General features: G+C 34.9%; 1 protein-coding gene across 2 annotated transcripts; it reads right to left on the bottom strand.

Annotated features, from left to right (window-relative positions):
• Positions 1–1,631: 1,631 nt before the first annotated feature.
• Hsp110 (heat shock protein 70Cb) lies at positions 1,632–24,832 on the bottom strand. Of its 2 annotated transcripts, XM_043000603.2 has the most exons (17): positions 24,538–24,832; positions 11,548–11,667; positions 10,720–10,921; positions 9,060–9,257; positions 7,926–8,057; positions 7,547–7,695; positions 6,957–7,212; positions 6,424–6,531; positions 6,025–6,174; positions 5,690–5,812; positions 5,124–5,195; positions 4,728–4,772; positions 4,159–4,323; positions 3,824–4,006; positions 3,419–3,580; positions 3,029–3,202; positions 1,632–2,843 (listed from the first exon to the last, which is right to left on the bottom strand). In XM_043000603.2, exons 1-17 carry the CDS (start codon positions 24,642–24,644, stop codon positions 2,709–2,711), a joined length of 2,481 nt encoding a protein of 826 aa, XP_042856537.1. In that variant the 5' UTR covers positions 24,645–24,832; the 3' UTR covers positions 1,632–2,708. The 2 variants fall into 2 exon arrangements, with proteins under 2 accessions (XP_042856537.1, XP_042856538.1); XM_043000604.2 differs by lacking the exon at positions 5,124–5,195.
• Between the last annotated feature and the right edge of the window lie 168 nt (positions 24,833–25,000).

Here is a 25,000-nt window from a genome sequence, read left to right as displayed (position 1 = left end):
GTCAGTAGCTTAATGTCGACCCGCATCCTGCCGACGATCAGGGTTGCGACATCTGCATTTTACTGCAACGCCCCTTGCTTGTTTTGCTTGTTTAGGTATTTCATGAGGAAATTTGATTTTAAAAAATACCTTGGGCAAATATCAACTTTTTTGGCAGTGTATTTAGTGTGTGTAAAACATGCTTTACAAGTTGTAACTTCTCAGTTATTTACAGATATTAGCTGACTTCACGACATAATGACGAAATGAAATTTAGAAAATATTTTTAGTTCAGTTCGTAGCTTTCAGAAAAAATAATAAATAAGTAGATAAAAATGAGTCAAAGGAAACTCCTGTTGTACGGAAATCTTTTCCTTTCTGGGCGGAGTCACGGTGCATGAACTGAAACGAGAACCTAATACCGAGCTTCTCGTTGGCAAAACCGACGCTAAAATTTCAGCTTTGTTGAAGACCGCGTGGAGTGAAATTTGACATTTTTGATATACAAATTTTATTATATACTTGCATCCGATAAATGAGAGATTTCTTCAATCTTACTTTCTAAAAAAAACAACCTTGTTAATTTAATATCCAATATCTTGTCAGTAATGTTTCTTGCACTTCAGTTTCAGTTACAGATCTTATCCTTTATTGTCTTTTGCGAAGAATATATTTCCTTTTCCGTTTCCAGCAAACAATATAATATATCAGTAATTTCTTCAAATTCATCATTATGGATCCATAAATTCCTTGATTTAAAAAAATCTCAGTAAATGGGTTAATGTTTTAATCGCAAATCATTCGACACTTCAACGCTTTATAAGATAATATTCACTAACAAAAAAACTAATGACTAATATCCTTATGATACTCACATCCTAGTATCAGGTGTAGCTCGAGTTGTGAAAATAATCATCTCAACCCTTCACCGACTCTTACCTTAGTATTGAGGTCATTAATCTCAGTTCATAGTGGCTGCTGCGACTTATTTTCGTGTTTTCTTGTTAAATGAAGGCACCGGGAACATAACTTTCCTCCTTTTAATAAGTAAGCCCAGTATGTGTTAACAAGTTTGGTGTTCAATTTGACCTACTTTTGAATTTTGCACTCCTCTCTCATCTGTATGAAGTTAATTGTGAAAAATAATACTCGTTTTCATAACGAATTCACAGACGAAGCACGCAATTTGATAAATACAAGAGTGCATTCACATTCTTTAAAAAAATATTCAAAATCAAATCTAAAAGAAACGTTGCAGCAAAAAGTGAACTTTAAGGGGGTATATTTAATCAAACCTCTACAAATGTTTATACCTGATTTTTTATTTTACATACCAAGCATATTTAGTTTAGTAATATTGTCATACTTGCAGACCATCTTCTATTTCTTAAAATCCAATTCTTCAATTCCATTCAGACATATTGTAGTACTCCTCATAATTTTATTATTCAATTTAGGCGATATATTCCATGGCAAATACGATTTGTTCTATAAATCATACACTTTTCTACCGAAACGAATCCTGGTGACACGTCTAATACACCCTTTTTTTTAATCCCTGCTTTAAGTTTGATATCACTCCCCCCCTCCTCCCTCCCTCCCTCCCTGATCTACCACTGGCGAAAGAAAAGGTCATAATGAGACTCAGTTGATGAAGTTGGTTTATCCTTACTATTTGAGACACTCAGTCATTCACAGAAGCAGATACAGTGGAATGATTACAGCAAGTGATCAGTGAGGCCTTGTAACTCACTCACTCCCTCTTTTTATAGAAGTTATGTTGTGAAAATTAATGTGCTTTTTTTCTAGCAGGAGTCTTCCACTTCAACATCACTGTAAAATAAACCCTATGAAGTATCAAACAATCAGAAATGTTTAAAAAAAAAGGTAATACTTCACTGATCTCATGGACAAACCTAAAGAAATAAAACTCCGAAGATTTAATGGAAAGTCTTATTGTTTAAAGATTCCTTACTTGAAGAACATGAGCTTTCAAATCAGACAATGAGATGATTTTACACATACAGCAATACATGAGAAGCCTGATGCAGTAAATTCACGACAACATAATTGATCCTGACTCGAAAAAAAGAAAAAACTTCAATATGAAGTTAGAGATCTATGTCTAGCAGAGGGTATGATTATGTACAAATATTAATAATGCTTCTTCTGACATACTCATTGCTATGACATCCACTCTACTAACTTAACTATGTGCTATACTTTATAAAGTCATTGCTACACCTACTAGTTACTATGGACAGGGGCACATTGTATCACCAGAATCCCTCAACACATAAAAAGTTTGAGGAAAAAATATATATAAAGAGAGAAAAAAAAAACAGTTCTATACCTGGACATGAAGCCCTAGGCCAATGCCTAATTTAATTCAAGCAGTGGTACATACCCTCATGACATTGACATCGTAATCAATTTGTAGTTCATGATCTGCAAATTCTACTCTACTCGACATAGTATGACCTTATGTTCACACTAAGAATTAAGCGGTGATTAAGACCAAGATTTGAAATTATGAGATTAGGTGCTGTTGTCAATGCTATACTGTTCGTAAATGGAAGGTAACCCTGCAACTTATCAAACAAAACGTTACAAACAAAGCATTATTCGGGGAATCCCATGTCTTGACGCCAACACATTCTTCTCAGGCGATACTGCAGATGAGCAGCCTTAAGCTAATCCCAATAACTTCCCATATCCACACTATCGCATTAATCTACGTCCATTGGTTCTGTCGGCTTTTCGCTGGATTGCTGCTGCTCATTGTTCTTGGGGCCATTCGTTTGTTCTCCCGCGTTCTTATCTTCCTCTCCTTCTTTCTTCTCTGCTGGGGGTGGTTCCTCCACCTGTGAAGTTCAGATTTTATTATCAAAGTTCCTCACTTAAAATCTCTAAGAGACATACAGTCAAAATGACTCCATGTTTATCAAATGATGGTATTTAGAGTAACCTGTTTAATCCAAAAAGTTAAATGAAACTCAACATAATAGTCCTTCTATCAAGAAATAATACATAAATAATACTAAATTACCTTTGGTTTGGGCTTTGGCTTGTTAATAATAGGATTAACCAAAGCTTCAAAGGTTCCCTTCTCTGACTTGACTTGGTTGGCAGAAATTGGCAAGTTCACGTGCAGAGGAGTCGATGCAGATGCTCCCATATTTTTGTCTACCCATTCTTGCTTCTCAGTAATTGCCTTCTCAACCTGGATGTGGAGGAGAAAAGTAAGTTTAACATATGGTTTAATTCATAATATTTATACTTAATCCTCTTTCCTTTGAAACAGTTAAAAAATTTACAAATCATCTAAAATATCCCCAAAATTGTCATAAAAATCTGAAACAAAAGACATGATTTCATCACTCTTTTCTTTTTTTACATCAAATTTGACTTTTCAGAGATTTTTTTTTTATTTCTTTACCTTTTCCACCTGAGCAGCGTCTAGATGACTATACTTCTCCTCACCACTGCGGAACTGTTCTGTTGCCTTGCGAGCTAGCTGAATGGAGCCTAGGAGGCCTTCAAATGCCTTGGGAAGATCTTCTCGTTCTCGCTTCCTGTCCTTAATTGGCTCACCATGTTTCTATAAGAGAAAATATTAGTCAGACACATCAATATAGAACATTCTATATGATAAATCAAACTATACGGTACAGCTAAAAAATTTCAATGAAGCTACTGTAATTTGTAAAACTATACTATCAGAAAAAAACATTTTTCCTTTGATAATTCTATCTACCTTTAAAGAATAACTTTCACTTTATACAATTTCACAGAATAGTTATCATCTTGAAATATACTTTATACTTTATAAATATAGCCTTACCTTTAGTTCTGTTAACTTATCCAAATAGACTTGCTTCTTGCAGTCTTCCCCATCTTCGTAGAGCCAATTCTCAGTATCTTCCAACATGCGGCCTAATTTTTCTCTGTCGCCTTCACTAATGTACTTTTCCAATTCTTCGTATATACGACTCCTAATGTCATACACATATTCTTCCACAGCATTCTGATGGGATAGAAAATAAAATCAGACTGCCTGCATAACAAACTATTAATCATCTGCTAATTTCAGAAACAGAAATAGCACAAAAAATAAAATCTTTCAGATACTCAATTAATCCATAAGCAGGTGCGATTATCAAACAATCAAACACTTGCCTTAGCATTAATTCGTTCATTCTCTAGCTTATCTCCCTGGACCATCTGAGCTTCTCTCTCCACCAAATTGTTGATTTCGGTTGCATTATGCGACTTATTGACTTCGTTGATGGGAAGCTCTACAGTTTTCATGACGTTCTTGACCTTCTTCTCTCCTCCTTCGTTCTGATTTGGTTCAAAGAGAAATTAGTTGAATTATCTCAGCAACCTAAAAGCCTTTGAACTTCACATAACTTCACTTGGTAAACTTCCTTCTCTTAACCCATTCCCGCCGGGCTGTTTCGTCTTTTATGGCTTCAATGCCGGGGGTCGAAGTACGCATAATAGGCCTATTAATTATCCATCATACGATGATCGACGGACACCCTATACGCATATGTTAAAATCCGTCGTGGGCGGCCGGCCGGCGGGGGTACCATGGAAATACTTCAAATATCCAATATACACTCTTAGTATATAGTATTACAAAATATATATATTATAGTGCATAATCTACAACAAAAATAAAGTACAATAAAATCATGTATCTAGTGTTCAATTTTGACAGCATACAAAAGACACAAACTAACCTTTGCTGGTGGTGCTCCTTCTGCTGGCTTGTCAGTGTCCATTTTCTATTTGGTAAAAGGAAGAAGCAAGGATAAGCACTACTTATGTATTCCACATATCTGGGTACCTACTTCAAACTTTTAGCATGATGAAAAATAATGATACACGTGTTTTAAACCTTCGAGTCTACGCTTTTATTATGTCAATCTAAAGCCAACTGAGCTCTAGCTAACTTTGTGCAATTAGGATTACTTTGCAGTCACTAAATCAACAGACGATGGCAAACGTAAAGTAAATAATACCTACAGGGAATTAACAATATGTTATCATAACATATCCCTTTAGTAATTTAAACAGGTTTTGTATCATACTTCAAAACTAAAGGGTCTACAATATAAGTCATACAGAAAAGTTACCTGTTCCTGACCACCTTCCTGTTCTGGGGTTTTCTGGTTCTCAGCTTGAGCTGCATCACCTTCTCCAGAATTCTAAAATTAAAAAATATTTACATATGATTAAGTGATTACAAGGAGAACCCCAAACAGGTTTTGCATTATACTATTTCTTACCCTATATCATAATGATTCAGAACTGAAATTCACAAAGGCATCATACATATATTACAGGTATTTTCTTTGTTTACTCATCTACTAATGGAAACATCCATAGTTTCCTTATTTCTTTTTTTTTCCCCTTTTGCAACAGGCGTATATTGGATTTATCACTTTCACACTGCATTTTTTAAATCTATTATAGCAAATGCTAATTAGAATCCATTTCCTCACACACACCCTATCTATATCTATATCTATATCTATATCTATCTATCTATCTATCTATTATCTATGTATATAAATATATATACATACTATTTCATACTATTACTATAAGTCTAGAAAATAATAAAAAACACACAACATAAGATGTGGCCCGTCTCGAAAGGGTTTAATTAAAGACAGGCTATGCTGTAGTCTAAACTTGCCTTCTGTTTTTCCTCAGTTTCCATATTTTCTGCAGGTTCCTCCACGGCCTCTTTCTTTTCAGTTAGAGTTGCAGATGCTATTGTGAAGAGACCATGCAAATTGACCCTGACTTTTACCTTAACCTGTAAATTTAAAGAAAATGTTAAGTTCAATGCCAAAATTAGTACCCTTTGCATAATGACAGATCAAATTAATTTTCCCTCTTCATATCTCATAAAAAGAAAAAGAAGAAAAAAAAAGGAACTTCAATGTAGCACAATCTCAAAGAACAAGACTTAAAAATCTCATGTTCCTTTAATATAACCAATAGAGACAAAAGCAAAACATTCAATACCTTCTGGCACTCTCCCTCTGGTCCTGGAGCAATTTTCTGTATCGTATAATTGCCAATAATAGGATCAGGGAAAGTGGCAGGATCAGTGTACTGAGCCTGGAGTGTGAAGGGTTCCCGACGGTAGAAGGTCAGCATTTTTGAGAATGGTACCTGGGAAAACAAAAATGTTAGAATAACCAATAATACACTATAATGAACCAATTACTCTAATCACTTTCAGACTATGCATATAAAAGATGAGAAATATAATAAAATTTAAGGATATCAACAATACTATTAACTTCAGCATATATAAAAAAAGTTGAGTACCAATATCATCATACTTTTCACAGCATTCATTTTTACAAATATATTCAAAATAACAAACTCTTCTTCAAAAAGGACAAACTGCAGTCTTACCTGATGGTTCTTTGGGAACACTTCCATATCACCCTCCTGGCCAGACTCATCCTGCCAAACTAGTCGAATACTGTATGGCTGCACATCCGTTATGGAGAATTCTCGCACCTGAAAGTAAGGCTTCCATCTCATAACACTGTACCAAGATATACAAACAAAAAGTTTTATGGCCTTGGTCTATCAAACTTCATTTACATTGAAATAGGTAAGTTTTTATCCAAACATCTCCCTGGCACTATATATATATGTGACAATGTACCATCACAATTACATCTTCAGTTAGATGAGTTTATCCCTGCTTAAATAAATGGGGTAGCAGGACAGCAGAAACATCATATCCAGTCTTTACACATATGCTGAATTTGAACATAAGCTGAAGTGCTAATGTACTTATATAATGTTTATCTTTTATATAAAAAATAAAAACTTAAGTGTGTAAATTCAGGATTAGTAATCTTGATAATGTACATAGTAGTTCTATATTTCTTAGAGCTCACATATATGTCACAATAATTAAATAAACTTAGACAAACCTTAAAAGCAGGTGAGAGCATTGCACACTGCAGGGCACATCCTCTTGCCACTGCTTCATCTTGGTTGAGTGTAGTTGAGGGTGTTTTCCTGAACACCTTCTCAATCAAATGCTTAATGGCTGGGATACGGGTTGATCCACCAACAATTTCAACACCATAGATGTCATCAAGCCTAAGGTTGGAATCGGCCAGGCATGTCTGCAGTGTGATCTCGACACGGGTCATCAGTGACTCGGCCATGCTTTCCATGGCAGTTCTGAAAGTATAGGAAATGACATAAACAGAAGAGCTAAACTGAGTATTTATGGCAAAATGCCACAGATCAAAAGAGCGCCAAACAGTAAGCAAACTCTCAAGGTTTTGGACTAAATAACTTTCTTGAAAATATTTATAGTCTACAGTTTATAACAAGACCTTTATACATTTGTCAGATTTGTTCAACTGAAATATCTAAAAATGGACAATTCCAAAACCTTGAAGTAACCAACATTCACACAACTTTTCTTCTCATTTCAGCACTTCATCCCTTAACAAAGAGTAAACCTATGTGTAAAAAAAGAAAAAAACAAATCCACCTGTCTTATACATACCTATTTAATTTACCACTAACATCCTTATCGTCCATGAAACACTCAATGTTAATAGGAAGATCTGTAGAATTCGCTGACATTTGCTTCTTCAGCTTCTCAACTTCAGTCAAGAGCCTAACCCATGCACGGGGACTGGTTGTTGCGTCTACCTGCAAAGGGAAATCATGCAAAGGGTCCTTATTTATTTCTGAATCAGACCAGCATTATTTCAATATGTAATTTCCTTTTTTATCCATCTTTCTTTCTTTCTTTTCTTTTTAATTCATGCTAATGGATTAATCATTAATTAACAATCAAATTGACTTATAAATAAGCCCATAAAATGTTTATCATAATCCACAACTTTTGAATTACAACACACATATCTACTATATCTTACCTTATATCTAGTCTTGAAATCATTTGCAAAGTAAGTAGCTAAAAGATGATCAATGTGCCTTCCACCAAGATCAGAGTCAGCAGCCGTTGCAAGCATCTTGAGCTTTCCCTTATTGAATGCAACAGCAGACACCTGAAAAAAGGAGAGTTATGATATTTTAGGTCAGTGGCCTAAAACTTTTCTTTCATCAAGACCTATGGTGGTTACATGTTCAATTGAACTTAACTTTACACATTTTTGAAAACACATGGTATCTAACATGTTTAGAATTAAGTTGTGATAGGTTTTCCAAAATTGGAAGAGCAAACCATGTAAACTCATATGGTACTTATAGAAATTGAAGCATATACTGGCTTTTCTTCAAACAATTTTTATGCAGCACATTAAAATTGCTTAAAAAGTATCTGAATAAGATTATCCTCACAGGATAGTTCCAAGCTCAATATTTGTCATTCAATAAACAAAGATAAGAAGACAAGACTACAATTGTTAAAAATAAACAAAAATATATAATCAAATATTGTTTTAAATATTTGCAAACTATAAGTTCTAAAATTTAGAGAATTTCACTAAATGCCATGGGCTTCTACTCGAGTTTCAAATATAACTTATTGGTGAACATGTCCTGCTAATCTTTCTTTTGTTTTACAATACCTATATTCAATTCAAATTCATTTGAAATAAATAGCAACAATCTAATATTGATACTGGCAAGGGCTATGAATTTAACAAAAAATGTACTTTGACTTCTCTATAAGTCATTTCAGTTAAAGTCACAGTTTTCAGGATCCTAACCCCAACATTTAATTGTATCATCCTCACAACCCTACTGAACATTTTCTGTACACTAGATTAGGTTGGCCCTATACTTCTAAAACTAGAGCTGAAGTAGACCAATGAGTGTTAGTTGGACCACCTGCCACTAGTCATTTGTGTGTACACTCCTCTGTGCCTGGCATGATAACCATTCATATTCTTTCCTTTGAAGAACCCTTTTTTAACTGATAGTCACCCCTCTAATTTATCAGAACCTATTTCTACATTCAATCACTTATCCACAATTATCCATTCTTTATTCTTTCAACTATACACATGTTTATTCCCATATATTTCCACACAGCCATAATTCCTTACCTGAAGGTTTGAATGACCACAGTCCACAAAGACCACATTTCTTGGCTTTTCCTCAGGTGCTGGAAGGTCCTGCTTATAGATACCATATGCCAGGGCTGTAGCAGTGGTTTCATTCATCAGCCGGAGAACATTGAGGCCAGAGATGATTGCGGCTTCCAACACTGCACGTCGTTCAGCATCAGTAAAGTAGCATGGTACCTGGGATTCAAATGAAGAGTTAGTTATAATAATCAATCAATCAGTAAAGTTCTATGTAAGTAGATTCAACTTAAAAAGAAAAATCAGTTCGGAAAACTATGCCATTATAAAATTTGGAGAGGTTTTGTCTAATAACAATATTCTAAAAAAATATATTATTTTCACTACAGCAAATTAAGATATGTATACATTCAGAGCTTGTCATCTAAAACAAGATCCCATTTACCTACTATCCAAGGAAGAAATACTAACTACTATAATAATCAATTTTCTATGAGGCTTTTGATTGCTTTTCAATATTTGGTCATCCCATACTTAACCCGTTAACGATGAATGACAAGATAACACGTCTAGTGGTTTTTGGGCTACACGACGGGGATGCGTTACTTTGTCCAGCCCGGGGCGCGGCGCGCTGGCTCGCGGCTAGTGCGGCCGAGAATCCCGACGCGTTAGGCTTATGCATTCAAGAGTCCCGGAATTTTGGTCTATTTAAGCCGGATTGGCCCCGTCGGGAACGGGTTAACCCATTCCCGCCAGATGACGTTCTGACACGTTTCGTGGTTTTTGCATAAGACGCCTATGCTTGGGGTGAGAGAGCGGACAACCCAAGCTCGCGGCAAGGGCGCCCGAGAATCCCGAGGCGTTACACTTATACGTTCGAAAACCCCGTCATTCTGACCATTCAGAGCCGGAACAGCCCCGGCATGAATGGGTTAAACATTGCCAAAACCAATTTCACTCTAACTAAGCCTTCTTAACCCTCCTCTGCTTACCAACCCCCCTTCACAACTACCCAAAATCCTCCTCCCATATAAGCCCCACTTTCATCTAAACAGTGTTACAGCATTCTACCTCAATTTCTTGGCTAGACAGATAAATAATGAACATGAAGACATTGAAGAGAACAGTTCTTAACAGACTATGAAAATGATGGCCATTATATTAACATGGCTGTCTTTAAACAGATGTTTTGCTTTGTTTTTTAATCATTTCTACTTTTTTGTATACTTTGGATTTAATTAATTTTAACACTATTTAGATTTTCATTCTACATGCAACTTGGAAAAGTATTTCTTATTCTCAGCTAACAAACAGACTGATTTTTTTTCTGTACAACTTCATTCTTAAATGGCCTTGAAATTAGTTCTTTACCCCTACAGTCTGAGCTTCCTCATATTGTCTTTTCTATTTCTCTAACACCTTGACCAATTAATCTATCAAGCCAATAAAAAAAAATGCAGTTTTGTAATCTGCAACAATCACATAATTAATTGTAATTGAATGAGTCAAACATGACAAAAATAATCACATATACAATAAAGATTACTCAATGTCTAAAGATCTCATATAAAAGCCACATACAGAATATTGCAATGAACATCCTAAAAATCAACATTAGTAAAACCACAATTGATCATTTTTTCAAGATATAAGCAGCTTAACAGTCCATGTTTTTACTTACCCCAATAACAACATCATTAACCTTGATGCCAAGGGCCTGTTCCGCTGTTAGTTTTAACTTTGTAAAAAGCATTGACGTAACTTGTAAAGCTGAAAAGGTTTGTTCTTCATTTAAGTATCGCACAGTGATGCCAACACTTCTATCTGGTAATTCAACAGTCTTGTAGGGAAGTGGGGCAATTTCAGCCTGCACTTTTGGGTCCCTGGAAAAAAATAAAATAAAATAAAAAAAATAGAAATGTGGTAATCAATTTTTTTAGGCTTGTCCTAAAACTGACAAATTTACTAAAACAATGACACTGGCTAATCAACAGGAGTGCATGTATGTGTGTATACATATATGGACCATCAACAATGGAATTCCTTTTTTCATCTTTTTTTATGCATAGATGACCATACTTGCTAAATTACAAAGGGTTCAATTATACTTGGCCTACCTGACCTCACCTATCTGTTCCACTCTTTACATTCTTACAATAAATTGACTCATTGATGAATAAGCACTTAAGTAGCCATTTCATATGTGTTAACAATGAAAGACAGCAATAGTGGACAGTATTTCCCCAGCATCAACATGATAAGAATAATCAGCCAGTATTTCCTTTTAATGATTAAAAAAAGTTTATATCCTTTTATACATGAGACAATTGCTATTAATAGAAATAAGCTATTGCAACTAAGATTATATACACATACAAAACGTTCAACCCTGGTGAATGACAAAATCATTCTCCATCAATTATTTCACATCAGTTATCCTCTTCATTTGTAAATCATTACTGCTATTTATTTTCAAAAGTTACTAACAGGCCTACACTTAAACACTCACCTGTAGTGTCTGCCTAATAGTCGCTTGAATCCATGCACAGTATTCTTCATGTTGGTGGTCATCTGGTTTTTGGCAGCAACACCCAAAATGCGGTTCTTTTCGCCGAAGGCGACACATGATCTGAAATAAATAATAAATAAATAAACAAATATTCATCAAACAATATGAATCAATCATAATAACCTTCATTCTTTAAAATAACAATGTTGATAAAAAATAATTGTTGTATTTACAATAATAATATTAATAATAATAAGAATAAGAAGTATTGTAACAGCAACAATAATAACAAAAACAATGAAGGTAGTGGAGATTGTGGTGATTATAGTGGTCATGGTCTTGATTGTGGTGGTGGTGATATGATGATGGTGATATGATGACATGGTGGTGGTAATATGATGATGATGGTAATGACATAATATGATTGTGATGATAAAATGATGATATGATGGTAGTGATATGATGATGATAATGTTGATATTGATGATGGTGATAAAGATGACAGTAATACAAGTATCAATATTAGTACAACTATGTACAGCAATAATATAATGAAAAAATAGTAATGGCAAACAAAAATAGCATTAACAAAAAATATGGAAAGGGAGGGAAAGGGAGAGGGAGAGGGAGAGGGAGAGGGAGAGGGAGAGGGAGAGGGAGAGGGAGAGGGAGAGGGAGAGATAGATAGAGAGAAAGAAAGAGGCAGAGAGAAAGAAAGAGAGGCAGAGAGAAAGAGAGGCAGAGAGAAAGAAAGAGAGGCAGAGAGAAAGAAAGAAAGAGAGGCAGAGAGAAAGAGAGGCAGAGAGGGAGAGAGGGAGGGACAGGGACAGGGACAGGGACAGGGACAGGGACAGGGACAGGGACAGGGACAGGGACAGGGACAGGGAGAGGGAGAGGGGGAGGGGGAGGGGGAGAGGGAGAGAGGGAGGGAGGGAGAGAGGGAGGGAGAGGGAGAGAGGGAGGGAGAGGGAGAGAGGGAGGGAGAGGGAGAGGGAGAGAGGGAGGGAGGGAGAGGGAGAGAGTGTTTGAGCCCTGTTGTTTGCACACATAAGCATGTGCATGTGTGCTTGTGTTGCACTAGTTTATGTTGCATATGTGAATGAGTGCGCCTGTGTGTTACATGCATGTGCTGTGTGTAAGTGTGCGTGTACATATGTATAAATATATGCAGGTTCCACATAGTTTTATATTGCTCCATTAGGTTCCTCTTAACCTCAATCTCAATCTCCCTCTGCCTGTATGTGAGTGCGTGGGCGTGTGTGCATGTGTGTGTGCGTACGTGCATGAGCGCCAACCCGTTTGAGTGAAATACCATTCCTTTTAAGACTTACAACTAACCAACTGTCAACCTTGCCTCCCCGCAGCTCCCCTGTTACCTTCCACCCCGCCTCCCTAGCTGCCAAAATTGACCGCCATTATATACATCCATCACAGTGCAGACAAACTATAAACAAAGTCCAAATGCAAAGACAACACAACTAAACCAACCAAATGCCGCATTACGAACGCGGCCCCCCCCCCTTCCCCCCCCACAGATCCATTTTCTGCCGCGATGAAGTTAGGCAGACGTCATCCCACGCGGTTCGCCCATATAAGGTGTCACCTGCCTCATGCCATGGGCTCGCCATCGCTCTTATTTCCTAGCCTTACTTACTACTAAGCATACTAAACCCGCAAGTGATTGCTAAGTCTATAAACTTCCATGAAAGATTTATCGAAAATGTTTCCTTTGACCTATTCTACCCTCGCCGCTTTTTTATCACGTGGGGGAGGGGAGGGAGGGGGGTGGCATGAACCGGTAGAACCAGGCAAAACGTTCTGACCATTCCCAATGTCATTCCGAAAATCTTCCAAAGTAGTTTTCCTTGCACCTGCCGAGTCCAGCACAAATGCTTTCTCCGTCTCTGGTCAAAAAAGAAATGCCTACAAACTTGTTTTCCGGGTCTGATTCAGCCGGGTATAAATAAACGATGAAAAAAAAAATCTAGCAACAGCTAAGTACACAAACACACACACAAACAATGCCGTTCGGACACATCGTTCCACACATTCCCCGGTGCCGCAAGAACAATTCCCTGGTACACTAACACGCAAGGAAGATTAAAAAGAAGTATACCCAGAGCCTGCCCACCTCCTGAGTATGTAGCGACGTCTGGCACCGAGAAAGGCGGTACAGCGGGACCGATGAGTCACAGATATTTGTGAGTGAGAGTTTAATGCACCAACCCCTCGGCTTTCCTCTTTGCGATTAATATGTCATCGCGGCCAAGCAAAAAGCGCAAATTGGCTGTTAAAGATCCGTACTACACTTATGGCTACTAGGAGGGGGAGCCGTGCGTAGTCACGCACTTATCTGTTGCGAACAATCGGCCTCACGAACTCCCCCCCCCCCTCCTCCCATCGGCATGCGCTCGCCCGTACACGCCGCAGCAATCATCCACGTATTGTAACATTATCAGTCCTTTCTTAACTATTCCTGGCAGTATCACTAAAACTAGCAATAGAAGCGAAAAGCGTACACATTTGCCATAAATAAACGGTAGAGATGAAAACGGAAGCAATAAGAAAATATGGCAGCGGCAACGATTATGACCTAATAATCCATTTCCTCTACTTCAGTTTCGTTTAAGAACCATTGCTACTGATACTATTCCCACTTTTACTTTTGTTTCTAAATCTCCACATTACGTTCTTGTCCAAAATAAAATCGTGATCATTACCTTGCTTTCATATGTATTATATATATATATATATATATATATATATATATATATATATATATATATATATATATATATTACATACATATAATATATATATATACTAACGCTGTGGCCTAGAGAACAATTCGGAGGTTATCATAAAAACCACAACAATGACACTTGAAGGAAATCAGTCACTATCACGCTTTTTTCGACGCCAAAACCGATATAGAGATATTCTGATTTCAATGGGCTTTTAAGGCATGCTGTGTTATCTAGCTTAAATTTTCTCACTCTTCTTGCTTTAAGAGGTTCGTTCGCCTTCAACCATGCACCCGTAACCTTAAGATTTTAAACCACCAAAGCACATAAGCTCAACCATCGTGAACATGTTCGCTACAAGTCGGATCTGCCTTTCACGCCATTGCCTAACACTAACATTCGCACTGGCATACATACAAGCATACACTAGAACATATGTACACACGTTAACACACCATGACATGGACATTGGACAGTCCCTGTTTGCTAGCTTCCTTCTAAGCATTAAATAACTTACTCCCAGTCAAACGCATCCAGACCCGACCCGGTCCTCAAGACTGATTAACAGGATTTACATTACCATTCTTAATTCTTAGTCCGTGTTAGATAGGATAAGCTTTGTTAGTATCTAACCCTAAATTCAAATCAAACATAATCAATCCAGTCTATATTTATTAAGAGATGTATCTAATAATATACGGAAAGAGTTGCCGTCAAATGCAACTCCCCTAATTACCATCATCAACACTTGGAAAGCGCATGAGTAGGAGGGGAGTGTTACGCCTACGTGAGCCTTGCTGGAATCATCAATTTACCCTCAATTCAGCAACGAAAGGAGTACCAGACTCAAAGCAAAGTCCATATGCTGCTCTACTGCCTTTGGCTTTCCCATGGACCATCATGCTAGTTTAACTTCACTAGTATTTTCTATAACAACACAGTTTTGGATATAACACTACACCACCACCCCTGCCTCCCTCTTAGTCTATACTTGTGTGTCATTACCCGATCCCGCAACATTTGACATCGCTAATTACCTGAGCAAGACATGACAGGTGTGTAAACCTGATGAACCATAGAGCCCTAGAGACAACCAACCACGCGAGTGAGTCAGCAAGAAGTGAGGTCCACTCTCCACCCAGCCTGACATCATCCTTACACCTGCCCTGCCCTTACCTTTTTTAGGTAACCAGTCCAGGTTCAGCTACATTCTTAGGCCAGAATGACTAACGTATGTCATAACTAAAACTAGTTGAAAAAGGTCTTCCCTATGCAGATGTTTCACCAGGTCATTTTAGCTTAACGGCTAAAGATCATGAGAATTAAAATAGTCATATTCAGCAATGTCAAAAAATTATAATAAATAAATAATAGAAAAATACTTCCTTGGTTTCAGATATTAAGGTTTTCATTTATTATCATTATGCATTTTTTTCATGTAAGTGCCATCTTACACGAAATGACTGGATAATAAACTATGTAGTTTTCCAAAGCATTGCATTTGAAGTTAAACTACATCTACATAAGCCTACATAGCCTATAGTTGTCTCAAATAATATATGGCAAGCAATAACAATTGAGGTTGAAATCCATTTAATCATGGTAGCAAATCATTCCAACAACGAATGTGTATCCACTGACAATGCAACTAGCTTATTTTTCAAAACTAATAAACGCCACTTCATTGTAAACTGTTTACACTGCTGAAGACGACTGATTGTGCAGCCAGAGAAAGGATTTCCTGTTCTGCTATCAAGCTAACCAACCCATCTGTACTGCAGAAGAAAGGAAATTTCTGGTGTGGGAATGTGCTCACAGCGGCGCAATTATTTTATGACATCATACTTCTCATATACATGCATTTGTGATTACACAAACACAGGCTGATTACTTTATCAAAAAAATTACCAGTGCACAATCTGTATGAATTAAACAGGCTTTCTAAGTATTCAGTTTCAATTCTACATATGGACAAAATTCTTATGAAAAAAAAAGCAAAAACATAAGCAACATTACTTTTGGCGATTTCCACACTAAACTGGAAATCATTCATTACAGTATCTTTGCTTCTGTGTACGTCTAGGCAATTCACTTGGTCAGAGAATGCCTGTAGTGTAAAACTCATGTAATTTGAAAAATAAAACACTCTCCCACATTTTGATATTCATAGCCCTTAAGGGTAAACTGACCGCAATAAAGTAATTACCACTTAAGTCTGGACAAGCTAGTTCCCCACTTGCTAATTCCTATACATACATATAAAATGTATGTACATATATATATATATATATATATATATATATATATATATATATATATATATATCTATATATATGTGTGGTGTGGTGTGTGTGTGTGTGTGTGTGTGTGTGTGTATGTGTATCTAAAATAAATATCCATATGTATAAATATAAAAAAAAAACATACAGGTAAACATATAAAACACATAAATAATGCATCAATATAAAATGCACATTTACATGTGCATATATAAAATACATATATACCAGCATAAATAGAAAACACACATGACTATAAACAAATAACATATATACATACAATATGTATATACACATACATATACATACATATATGTAAATATAAATATACCTTTTTATATATGTATGTATATATGTATGTATATATGTATATATTTATGTATATATTTAAGTATATATGTATGTATATATGTATGTATATATGTATATATATACATACATATATATGTATATATATATATACTATATATATATATATATATATATATATATATACATACAACATATATACAACATACAATCATGTATAATTATATATATATAATATATATATATATATATAAGTATAATAATATATATTATATATATATATATATATAAGCATACATATACATCATATATACAATATAAAAATACATATCCATGTAAGATATCTATCAACATATATACAAATGCATGTAGATCTGCATGTATACATTATATGTGAATACACACACACACATATATATATATATAAATATATATATATATATATATATATAATATATATATATAATACATATATATATATATATACATGTATGTATATATACATATATATGTATGTATATATTTGTGTGTGTATATCTATATGTATATATGTATACATGTGTATATACATACATATATATATCCATACACACATACATATATACAAATGCATATAAACATATACACATATATAAATACATATATACATACATATATGCCTACACATATTCATATATATGCATACACATATACATATATATGCATACATATATACATATATATGCATACATATATACATATATATGCATACATATATACATATAAATACATATATATGCACAGATATATACATATATATATACACATATATATGCACAGATATACATATATATGCACAGATATATACATATATATATACATATATATGCACAGATATACATATATATGCACACATATATACATATATATGCACAGATATACATATATATGCACAGATATATACATAAATATACATATATATGCATACATATATATGCATACATATACATACATATATATGCATACATATATACATATATATGCATACATATATACATATATATGCATACATATATACATATATATACATATATACACATACATATATGTATATATATACAATCATATATACATATATATGTACAGAATCATATATACATATATATATACAGAATCATATATACATATATATATATACACAATCATATATACAAATATATAATCATATATACATATATATACACTCATATATACATATACATATATACATAAATCAATATATACATATATACATACATATATACATAATATATAACATATATATACATATATATATATACACAAACAATATACATATAATACATACATATATATACATATATATATACAAACAACATATATACATATATAATACAATCATATATATATATATATACACAATCATATACATATATATACAATCATATATACATATATATACACAATCATATATACATATATATATATATATATAATCATATATACATAATATACAATCATATATACATAATATACATATATATACATCATATAACATATATATAAATATACAATATATATACATATAATACAATATATATATACATATCATATATATAAATCATATATACATATATATACAATCATATATAATAATATAATATAAATCATATATATTATATATACATATATATACAATCATATATATATACATATATATACAATCATATATATACATATATATACAATCATATATATATACATTTATAGACAATCATATATATTTATACATATATATACAATCATATATATACATATACATACTTATAATATATATATATACATATATACATCATACATACATAGATACATATATATAGATACATATACACATTCATATATATAGATATGTATACACATGCACATATAAATATACATACACATGTATATATACATATATGTACACATACATATAGACATGAATATATACTTATATACACTATATACATAAATACAATATAAATACTTTAAATATATATACATAGATACAATATAAATATAAATACATATATATATATAAATGTATACATTTTCTAATATACATACATATAATGTACATATATCAACATTCATGTATAATATACATAAATACATTAGTCAAACATGTAATATATACATACATATATACATAAAACTATACACACACATATATATATATACTATAGACATATATATACATACACATTTACATACATATACATATATACACACATACATATAGGTACTCATATACCTACAATATATATATATACATATATAGCTATACATATACATACATATATAGCTATACATATACATACATATATATACACATATACATACTTATCTATACATATACATATACATACATATATATATATAAAATACAAATATACACATACATATACATCTGTATATATATACATATAAATATACATATATAAATATATATGCATGTATGTAATATATATATCTATCTATATATATATATATATATTTTCAATAAATCTGTTTTGTGTATAGTGGGTTTATCTGCCATTTATCAACACGGAAGAGTGTTTTGCAAGTCATATATATATAATAAATTGTATACATATATATACACATGCATATACAGGCACACCCACAAGCACATAAAAGTATATGTGGTGTAATTTCACAGATTCAATAGTTTACTGTATAAAGTAATGTATAGATATTGCAGTTAATCAGCTATGTGGCTATATTGTTTATAGCCAAGAGTAGTGTATTTCATAACTGTAAAATGCACTTATTTTTCTTTTGGGTGGTAAAGTGGGCCAATACAAAGATTACAAAATCAATAAAATCAGTCTGCAGTTCCTTCACTTTCCTTTCTTCTCATGACTAAAATTCTGCTTGCTCGCTTTATGATCTTAGAATTGCACAAGTATTTTCATTAAATCTCTCTTGGAATGGACAATAATTCTATGTAATAAACCATTTGATTATAATTATACAGGTCCATGATTTATATGATGTGAAATATAACATTTGAACTAAACTAACCTTTTAGAAGTTGGGATTAAAACAATGATGGCCGATCTTTGGGAGAGGGAATATCCCCTTGTAGGTTATCTTGTTTTCTTTCATAAGACCTATCAGTTCACCTTTTTTATATCCAAAACAATGTTGTATCTAGTTCTTTGTTTATAATGTAGGACAGTGTAAAATGTCAGTGACATAACTTTGTCGTGGCCAGCTAGCTTTTAACATACTATTCTTTTTCTTGTGTTAGAGTAGAAAAATAAATAGCAGGTATGGTCTGCCTAACACATCAGTTAATATTGCACCATTGCTATGGCATTATAAGCATTACAGGCTATCATGTACTCTTCATCAAATACAGTTCACTCTGGAAAAAGCCTATAGATCTCCCTGGTGATAGAATGTCCCTAATTCTATAAGCTGTCCTTGAACAACATTAATCAAAATTGCTGCCAATGGATTGCATTAAATCTATACTGTCCAGATATAGCAATTTAATTCTGCAAACACAAATGCACCAATGTTATTGACACAAAGCTGAGGAGGGCATTACTAATTGCCAATGAAATTGAAGGGGAAACTACATTAATACAATAATATGTGCTAATATCGACCATCACCATGATACTGGTGTAACAGCTTGTGATTGCCATTGCTTCAGTACTCCAGCAAAGGCAAGCAAACATTCTGGCAAGACAGAGTTTGCTCTGTTTATGCCAGCTAGATCCAAGAAATTTGTTGTACCAGAATATACATGGTGAAAGATTGTAAGCTATTCACTGGAATGCTGAGAGGTACAGAGGCCACAGCAATTTGCTTGATGCTGTGCCTCTTTTAATTCTAATCAACAGCATCATTATAATTGGTTTCCCTGAATTAACCCATTGCGGACATAGGATCGAGCAGGCTAACTAACCATCTGGACAGGATATCTCTTGTGCTGCTGAGACCCACTAGAATTAGAGGGATGGGAAAAAAGTCTTCTCTGCGCTCCTGGGAGCACAGACTTGCCTAACATTTAATGTTAATTCAATCACAAAATAAGGGTTTAGTTTGACTTTGTTAAGCTGAAGCTTTGTAAACAGACTTTGTAAATGAATGACTGACTGCTTCATCTGTGAGCAGTATCCAATACTGTCATGTATATAATGGCACCCATCTTTTGAGCCTAACCAGAGCACTGGTGTATGTTATGACACTCATCCGCAATGGACTACAACTACTATATCTGGACATCATTCAACAGATGCAATCCATTAATAAGATTTACTATAGGCAACATACAGTTTTTCAGCAATTCTAATGACAACAAGCACATCTGTTTCTCTTTCTTCTTTTTTTTTTCTCTCTCTTACCTTCCTAAATCCTGGAGAACCTGTAAGGTGTTGAGAATTGAGGGGGGGGGGTAATAGCAGAACTAATAAGTGAATGAAAGTGAAAAAAAAAGGGCATAACATTTCCTTTATTATTGCCGTCCACAAATGTCATATACACTGGTGCTTGGCCCCGTTCCAAGGCCAAGCACCAGACCCTTTTCCCTTAGGGTATTTCCCTACCAGAAGTAACCTTCCAGACATCTTCACTTTGGGCAGCAAGCATAACTTCAGATTCATTACACCAAAAATCTACCCTTTGGAGGTAAAATCTGCTGTTTGTTAGAATTTGGGTACTGCAAAATCTTTCAAATGACTCCATGATCACTTTAATAACATAAATATTCTGCATTTCCTCCAATATGTAATATAATACTTTTGGGATATTTGACTCATTAACCCTATGACGACGGTGCGTCACACCAACGTGACACATCTAAATTCCCGATGCCAGGGCGTCATGCCAGTGTGATGTTTCCAATGCAATATTGCAATGGCCTGGCGTAGGAGTTTTTACTTAGCACGTGCCACGTCGGGAAAGGGTTAATAACTTGAGGTATGTAGCACTAACTTGACCTTCCCGAAAATGTCAGTATTTATGTTCAAGTTGGTTCAGGATAATGATCTTGGTGAACCATAATTACAGCATAACTACAAAATATAAAATACTGCTATATTGATGTGGGGCTACCATTCATGAGAAGAACGTGCCAACGTGGGTAAATCTTAATCTATTACTTGATGCTTTTCTCTTACTGTTTTTCACATATAAGCCTCATTTCTATTATTGTTTTTACATATAAGCCTCATAACATAGCAAATCACAAAATGACTAACACAAAGAGGACTAATATCATATCAAGTGAATGAAAGAGAGCAAGAAAACCCTACATCTGTCATAATATGTTCCCTCCCTCACATAAATAAAACTTTAGTCTTGTATGCCAAGCAAGTGGCACTGGTGACCATCTTGTGGTCGAAACAAGGAAATGGATGCCCCATATCCAACAGGTTAACTCAATGTGGACAGGGTGTCTAAAGAACTAACAGGCAGTTAGGACGGGTGTTTCCCTACACCGACTAAAAATTATACGGATAGAGAAAATTGTTTTCTTCTTTTTCCAGGTAGCATAAACTTACCTACTGAATATTTTTCCTTAACCCATTGCCGACGGGGGATAGATTTGCTTACACAGGCTCCAGGATGAGTTTTATTTCTGATAGAGGCAGCTTCTGCAACATAATTTGATTTTTCCCACTCCCTTTTCGTCACCCATTGTAGAGCTAGAGACATTTTTGTGTTTTGTTTTTTTGTGTGTTTTACTATTTTTAGAAATTTATATCTGTCATATCACAGGCTCCATCAATTCTGCAGTTGACTAAAATTGTAGATCAGGGTCCATATCAATTCTTTTTTTTTCTTTACACTCAATGTGATAGAAGTATTACTGTTTTAGGGGGGGCAAAAAAACAACTTTATTTTTTCGTATTTCTGTGCTGTCATGAACAAACACGAAACTTATAACCATCCAAAATGAAGAGGTTGGGAAGAGGAAGGAAACTTGTGCTTTTGACAGTGAGTGCCACAATAAAAGGCATCCATACTGGCACAGGGTCACATTGTATGCATTGGGCATGGTGTGAGTCACCTTCCTCCTCTCGTTCGGTCTGCACATCTTTCATCTGCGGTACTTTAGAGCAAGAGGTCGGGAACTTGCGATGTGCCATCACTCTACAGAGATAGTGCTTGCTAGAGACCGTAGATGGGTGCCATTCAAGGCTCTCTCTCCTGCTGGTGCTAGAAGAAAGTGGTGCCATCTAGGTTTTGTAAGTGAGTTGAAAACCATTTTGCTTATTATTACGGCATTTATAATAATTATGACTGCAATTGTCAACATCACTCACTCATTACTTATAGTACAATAAAATAACATAGTGATCCAGAATCCCCGAACGCCATGACGCCCATTGTCAGGCAAGAGGTCCTGCGTCATGTATGACAAAAAAACACGTCATCCGTCGTTAACGGGTTAAATCCATCACAAAAAGGTTTAAGGCAACCTTGGAAAGTTGTAGCTCTGTAACAAGTACCATTAGTCATAATACTTCATGACTGTGAGCACGCTTCAACTGTGAGCAGTTCCCGATGTCATGTCTTACAGATTGACACCGTCTTTCAGGCCTAATAGGAGCCTCGTGTAAGCCATGACACTCGTCCACTGTGGGTTAATATTTTCAAATTTTCTATAGAATTTCCTTATCAAAAAATGGAACCAATTCATTCTCTGATCAGCTAGAATAAACAAAGAAAAGATTCCATAGTCCTATGCATGGTTAAATTTAGAGAGAAACAAGACAAAACCCACAAAAAAGCCATAAATCATCTCATAGATAAATCAAGAATCCCAATTCAAAACAAAAATTTATCAAAACCTATGCCTTAAGCTATCAAAACAGGCGTTATATAATAAGAATTCCAAAACTTCCTACACCTACAACCATAAAAAAATCCTCACTATCCCTACCAATGGTTGAAATCTAGTCCCCTTCTTACTGGAATCAGGTATCTTAGTCATCAACCTTGCAATCAATCAATCATTCATGCATGCAATATCAAACCACTACAAAAATTCCTACTACAGGGTGCTTCTCAGGCCCTGGACAGTGAGAGAGAGAGGGAAGACCTCACTAGAATCAATAACCTTCCTTGTGAAACCCTATTTCACGTCGTACTTTCACTCCTTTGGCCCGCATTTCTCGCATTTACGTATCATACTGGCATTAATGCTTGTCCTAACGATTAAACTAACCCAATTTCTCGGTAACTTGGAGCTTTATTTCGTCCCTCGCGGTGCAAAGGCGAGACTTCTAGAACGAAATCATATGGCCAACCTTTAGCTTCGTGTTGTGTTTCCAAATTTAGCTTTCCCCGAGGGAATTGGCGGATAATTTACAACTAAACTACTCGAGGGGAAAACCAGGGTATGTGGAGGGTTTGGTGTGACATGAGAATGACGGTAGTCCCGGGGAGGTTACCATGTGGTATTGGTTATTACGTAATGCATCAGGAGTTGACACGAGATGGCATGGCGGAGAGATAAAAGGGGAGGAAAAAACACATAGTCATCCTCATTTCACGCTCTTGCTGTGAAAATAAGACACTCATGCACTTTATTTAGCACTGGCGACTGGCGTTCACTACGGAACTACACCCTTAACTCCATAAAGGCTGGAAATACTCACGGTGTGGAGCGTAAACTATAGTCATTGGTGATGGTCTCGATGCCGCCCTGTCTCGCTACGGCAATATAACACCCGTCGTTCCCGAAATCAATTCCAATCACCGACATTGTGGTCTAGTAAGAGTGTATATCACCAGTCAGAAGTCTCTGTGGTTGCTTTTACCACTTCTTCAGCCGAGGTAGGAGTGAAGGAGACCGCGAAGACGTAGCGTCTATAACGTTCCCGTGCCACTGCCAATGACACACTGACGAAAATTCTAGAGCACGAGGCCGGTTAGGCTCACACGCTAGCTCTCACCTCTATACTAAACCTTCTAAATAAATCTTTGGTGTTTTTTCCATCTACAATTTATCCTTGTCTAATTTAACTATATAATGCTCATTTTCGACGAGTGTTGAAAAAAACAATGTGGTCTTGGATAGGCTCACGCGCTAGCCCTCGCCTCCTTACAATACTTTTTTGT

This window comes from Penaeus japonicus, unplaced genomic scaffold (assembly GCF_977035675.1).
Source record: "Penaeus japonicus unplaced genomic scaffold, GWHDUDI00000001_assembly GWHDUDI00000002, whole genome shotgun sequence".
NCBI lineage: Eukaryota > Metazoa > Arthropoda > Malacostraca > Decapoda > Penaeidae > Penaeus > Penaeus japonicus.
Note: the sequence above shows the minus strand (reverse complement) of the source record. Positions and strands in the feature narration are given on the sequence as shown.

What these genes read in the sequence shown, in the direction of transcription:
- Hsp110 (XM_043000603.2), bottom strand. Translation starts at nt 24,644, where the DNA reads ATGTCGGTGATTGGAATTGATTTCGGGAACGACGGGTGTTATATTGCC. An exon ending in CTATTAGGCAGACACTACAG is followed by an intron (nt 10,922 to 11,547) that starts GTGAGTGTTTAA and finishes ATTTTTTTCCAG; the next exon opens with GGACCCAAAAGTGCAGGCTG. An exon ending in TTAATGATGTTGTTATTGGG is followed by an intron (nt 9,258 to 10,719) that starts GTAAGTAAAAAC and finishes TTTGAATCCCAG; the next exon opens with GTACCATGCTACTTTACTGA.